Source organism: Olea europaea, chromosome 19, assembly GCF_002742605.1.
Source record: "Olea europaea var. sylvestris chromosome 19, O_europaea_v1, whole genome shotgun sequence".
Taxonomy (NCBI): Eukaryota; Viridiplantae; Streptophyta; class Magnoliopsida; order Lamiales; family Oleaceae; genus Olea; species Olea europaea.
The window spans coordinates 12807983-12813525 of record NC_036255.1 but is presented as its reverse complement, the minus strand read 5'-3'; the positions used below and the strand labels follow the sequence as shown (position 1 = coordinate 12813525).

General features: G+C 39.3%; 1 protein-coding gene across 1 annotated transcript; it reads left to right on the top strand.

Moving 5' to 3' along the window:
• Window positions 1-866: 866 nt before the first annotated feature.
• LOC111368372 (protein FAR-RED IMPAIRED RESPONSE 1-like) lies at window positions 867-2054 on the top strand. The gene has a single exon (XM_022989599.1). The coding sequence runs from the start codon at window positions 867-869 to the stop codon at window positions 2052-2054; it is 1188 nt and encodes a 395-aa protein (XP_022845367.1).
• The last annotated feature ends 3489 nt before the right edge of the window (window positions 2055-5543 follow it).

Below are 5543 nucleotides of genomic sequence, written 5' to 3'. Positions count from 1 at the left end.
AGACTCCAAACGTAGAGGATCCTAACATTTTTCAGCCGAGAGATGATCGAAAAAGGTACTGGTTTCCTGTACATACCGTTTGGATTTAGGGGATTTGTAATTTGATTTTCTCTCTTTACAGTTTTTTGAGTTGGTTATTGATAGATGGTCTTGCATTGTGATATGAGTAGGTAGACTGTTTATGCTTTAATTTGCCTTTTGAATTCTATTTATGTTTTAATTTTCCCATGGATTGATGACGTGAGAATAAACTGCGTTATCTATCTGAAATTTCCAAACTGGACCTGAAGAATTCATTAAGCTTGCTGAGATCCAATGATGAGCATATAAAAAAGTCCAAACTGGAGCTGAAGAATACATTAAACTCACTGGACATTTCTATATAATTCTCTTGCTGTATTTTAGTTTCGTTCATTTTTTGCTTCTTTTCGTTTAGATTTGAACCATTATATTATATTTTCTACTTTTCTTCAAACGATTATTTGCATTGTAGTCCACCGTGATCTGACCAGTTTCTATTTGCATTATAGTTACATAAATTATTTGACATGTTAAATAATTTGTTTGATGAAGGGAAAGAAATTTCGGAATATGTGGATGAAATTATACCGGTGGAGTCCGATAATGAGGATGTTGTGGATATTATGAATGTAGCGGGTGATGATACGTTAGTTGGAGATGGTGTGATTGTGCCCGAGCGGGTATGAAATTTAAGGATGAAAATGAAATTTTTGATTTGTACAAAAGATATGCATACGAAATTGGTTTCCCGGTCAGGAAACGAAATTCGGTAAAGGATGATGACTTGTAGCCGTGAAGGGAAAAGAATAAAAAATACAAGCGGTTCTTTAAAACCGCAAGCAACCATGCAGAGTGGATATAAAGCAAGGATCTGCGCATCCAAAGATGTTTGTGGAATATGGAAGATTAACAAGGTACATCTAGACCATAATCATAAGACAAGCCCTTCGAAGTCTAGGCTGTATCGATGCAATCGAGAGTTGAGTGCACATGTTAAACGAAGACTCGAAGTGAATGACATGGCAGGAATTCCATTACACAAGAGTTTTAACTCTGCAATTGTTGAAGCGGGTGGGTATGAGAATTTGAGTTGCATCGAGAAGAATTGTCGTAACTGTGTTGAGAAAGTTAGGCGTTTAAGACTTGGACAAGGGGACGCATCAGCACTACAATCATACTTCTCTAAAATGCAGGCACAGAGCGCGGACTTTTACTTTAGTATAGATCTAGATGACGATTTGCGTCTAAAGAATGTTTTTTGGGCAGACTATAGGAGTAGGCAAGCATATAAGGAGTTCGGTGATGTTGTCACATTTGACACCACATACCTCACGAATAAGTATGATATGCCATTTGCTCCTTTTGTTGGAGTGAACCACCATGGACAGTCGACACTCCTTGGATGTGGTCTGGTCTCGAATAAGGATACAGAGACATTTGTCTGGCTTTTTCGAACATGGCTGCAATGCATGCATGGACTGGCTCCGCATGGGATAGTTACGGATCAGGATAGGGCTATGCAAAATGCAATCCAGATTGTGTTTCCCAATACAAAGCATAGATGGTGTTTGTGGCACATAATGAAGAAGTTGCCTGAGAAGTTCGGATACCATGTGGATAAGGGGTCTATATTCACTACTATACACAGTTTGGTCTACGATTGTCAGTTTGTAGAAGATTTCGAAAACGGTTGGAGAGTGATGGTAGAAAGGTTTCACTTATATGAGAATGAGTGGTTGGCGGGTTTGTACGAGAATAGAGAACATTGGGTACCTTGCTATTTAAAAACCACATTCTGGGCAGGGATGTCAACTACTCAACGCAGTGAGAGTATGCATGCATTCTTTGATGGTTATGTACATTCGAAGACGACGTTGAAGCAATTTGTTGAACAATACGAACAAGCATTGAGAAACAAGGTTGAGAAGGAGTTTCAAGCAGATTTCAAGTCGTTCTCGCAAATGGTACCATGCGCATCAAGATATGGAATTGAGAAGCAATTTCAAGCAGTTTACACAATTTCGAAATTTTAGGAAGTTCAAGGGGAGTTCACGGGTAAAATGTACTGCGACCTTGTTTCTGTCTCTGAGGGATTATCGGGGGCAACGTACGAGGTACGGGAGGATGTAATAAATGACGAGCATTCGAAGAAAAAAAGTTTTTTTGTCTCATTTCAAAGAGACGAATGTGAAATCACTTGCAGTTGCCACAACTTTGAGTTTCGAAGGATTATTTGCAGACATATGATCGCAGTATTGGTCCGTAATGATGTGAAATCCATACCCGAAAGATATATATTACAGAGATGGTGACGAGATGTGAGTAGGGCCCACACGAGGGTACCCGTGAACTATGATGGTTTGATTAGTACGCCAGGGCCATTAAAGTACGACAAAATGTGTCAACGCTTTGCGACATTGGCCGATCTAACAGCAGAAGATGAAGCGAAATCTGATGCAATAATTGATTGGATTGATAGTCAATGTGAAGAGATGATGGAAACAAATCGTACTAATAGTAATGTCCTCTCTCCGCATACGACTCAGACATCATTCCAATGTGGAGCTCCAGAGGATACTGGAAGTGGTAACATAAGGGATCCAGAATATGTGAAAAGAAAAGGTGCCCCAAAGAAACTTCGGAAGAAGAGCCCATTGGAAACCATTTCGAGCAAAGTCAAGGTAATACTCAAATGTGGCATATTTTCGGTTGTTGCAAACTCAGTATAGGGATAATGTCAAAGAACATTCCTTGTTTTGCAGGCAAGTACGGGTTCTAACAAACGGAAGAAAACGAAGGTTCCTGGAAGTGATATGGGAATGGTTTCAGCGCCCATTCTCCAGTCGCCTCAACAACTACACATGCCGCTACCGTTCTCTTATACGAACCTCCTTTTGGTTAGCATTTGTTAATGATTTGACTTCAATGATAATGTAGTATTTACTGATAATGCTATTTAACGCAGAGTGGGAACCAAAATCTTCAGTTCACACATCACTTGCAATCCACGTGTCTAAACCCTTCATTGGCAACAACTCCTACATTAAATATGCAAGGTGAATAAGTTAGACCGTCTGATAAATGTTCATTATGTATATTTATTAATGCTTTGCAAAAATTGTTCATTATGTATATTCATTATGTAGGTTTGGGAATGCATTTTGATGGAGGAAACACGGATGCACCTACGGAGGAACCATGATGAAATAACTGGTCCTTACAGGGACGACCCAGCACCTACTTCTTTTGTCCCTGGTGCAGCATATCATGTTCTCCTTGAAGCTTTTGGAGGAAAGGGTTATCTTGCTGGAACCCCAGATGAACTAAAAGAGGCTCTTGCTGAATCTTTTTCAACACGAAGTCCTACTGTGTTTGTACTTCTAATCAAACATTGATCACCGTTTTAAGTTTTGTGCACTAGAAAAAAATATACTTTGATTATCCTACATTCTGATGTAAGACAGGCATTTTTTAGCTTCAATTTCAAGATTTACCATTCTACTGCATTTGTTGGTGTTGTACTTGCACCCATATCTCCCATGGCAAAAACGCAACATAATTGGGACCTAACGAGCTAACTAGGCAAACATGTCGACCCATAGTTGGCTTGATCAACGGGTAATATGGCTGCATTCCCAATTCAAAGAAAGATATAGAACAATGGCTGCATTCCCAATTCAGTGCTGCCAGCATAAAGCTCAATAAATTACTACATAGATATAAGTCATAGTAGTTGTATTATATTCTATTTAAAAATTCAACAGAAACAAGTTACATAAAGCTGCTATTAACCTATCAATGGGTTAGTGAATCACGAGCAATAATTTCCTCAAAACGAGAGTACGAGTGCAAAAAAAAAAAATGTTGCACCAATGGCAATAAGCAAAGCCTTCGATGAACGCAGGTTTAAATCAAATCCACAAGAACAACAACTGCATGAGCAGATAAAATTCATAACTACAATGCACAGAAGCCATCGAGTTTTTAAGTAAATGGCCAAACAATAAAACATGAGCAACCAATTGATGACAGAACACAATGGAAATTGACAACTCATTAGACCACAGAGCATTCTTTGTCACATTCTGGACGAGTATATTTAACTTTACAACTGATGTATGTTAAATTAGTTTCTAGGAAACGGAACATATCATTATGGAAGATAATTCAAGATTGTAGTGCATACAGGAATCTTGTAATATTGGTGGAGGCAAGGATAATTTGGATACTCCCAGCAATAATTTCATTTACATAATTTGAGTTACAATTTCATTCGAAATGAATAAAGTTTAGCTCAGGCCGACGATTGTCCATTCTTCTCCCATTTGGTGACATGCTCTCCTCGTTTGCGTATGGTCACGTTCATAGCAATCTCCATGTCTTGATCACCAGTTATTCGGCATCGTGTTTCGAACATGCAAGACAGATCCGGAGTGCTGGTGACTAAACTTGATTCAGCACCCGTTTCCTTCGTTTTCACCCACTCCCAATAACCACATTTCACGCTGCACGTTTCGAACAGTTTGCCTTTGTTTTCAGTGTTCTTCTCCACCTCGAAGCACTTCAAAAACGCATGTTTACACCATGGGCAAGGTCGTTTATTCGGGCATTCCGCAAAAAAATGTCCCTTCAATCTACAACTATGGCATACTCCATAATTCTTCCCTCTCATTTTAACCTGGGGATCAAACACCAAACAAAAGGATAATCTCAGACTCCCTCAGTCAACACATGAAATGAATTCACAGAAGCAAATAAGTTGGAAGCAACATTCACTGGAAAGTAACCAAATGACTCCCTCAGTCAACACTAATCTCTCTCTGTCTGCAGGAAACATGAACATTCACTGGAAAGTAACCAAATGACTCGTGAACATTCCAGTTTAAGTTGGAAGCTAAATATGCATATTACAGGAGTAAATGAGCCTTTCACTCCCTCCTCCTCAGTCAAAAATGTCCCGTTCTTATCTAGTGAATGACACGTTAAAAGAGAAACAATTTTGTCTATGGGGAGACTACTGCAGGGTTCCATTTTTCGTACTCCAAACATAATCTCCATTGTACAGGTAAAATTTGGGAAATCATATAACAAATCATTTAGGACAAAATCACATATCTGCAGATTTTAAATTCATATCACTTCAAGGTATTTCAACCCATTTATTGAAACATGAACTTCATACTTATATACCTGAGCTATCTGTAGATGTGGTCGAAGACGATATGCGGTAGCAATTACGAATCAATGAGAAGTGCCTGACCATCTCAGAACTGAAACACTGAGTATTTCGACGGTGTTTCACCTAAGCTCTCTGCTAATCGGTACCAATTGAACAGCAACTTAGTAACATTAGGGCAAATGGACGAGCGTGCCGTCGACGGCATATTCAGAGTCGCCGAGTAGAAGCTTTCCGGGGAAGATTTTAGAGCCAAATGAGCGGCTAAGGGGATCTGAGAATCTGAAACGGAGAGCTCATTTCGCAAAATGACAGTATTTCGCAGTCGTCAGGTAGAGGCATTTAG

Bases quoted from the DNA above. Each gene is read 5' to 3' on its own strand.
- LOC111368372 (XM_022989599.1), top strand. From the start codon at position 867: ATGCAGAGTGGATATAAAGCAAGGATCTGCGCATCCAAAGATGTTTGT.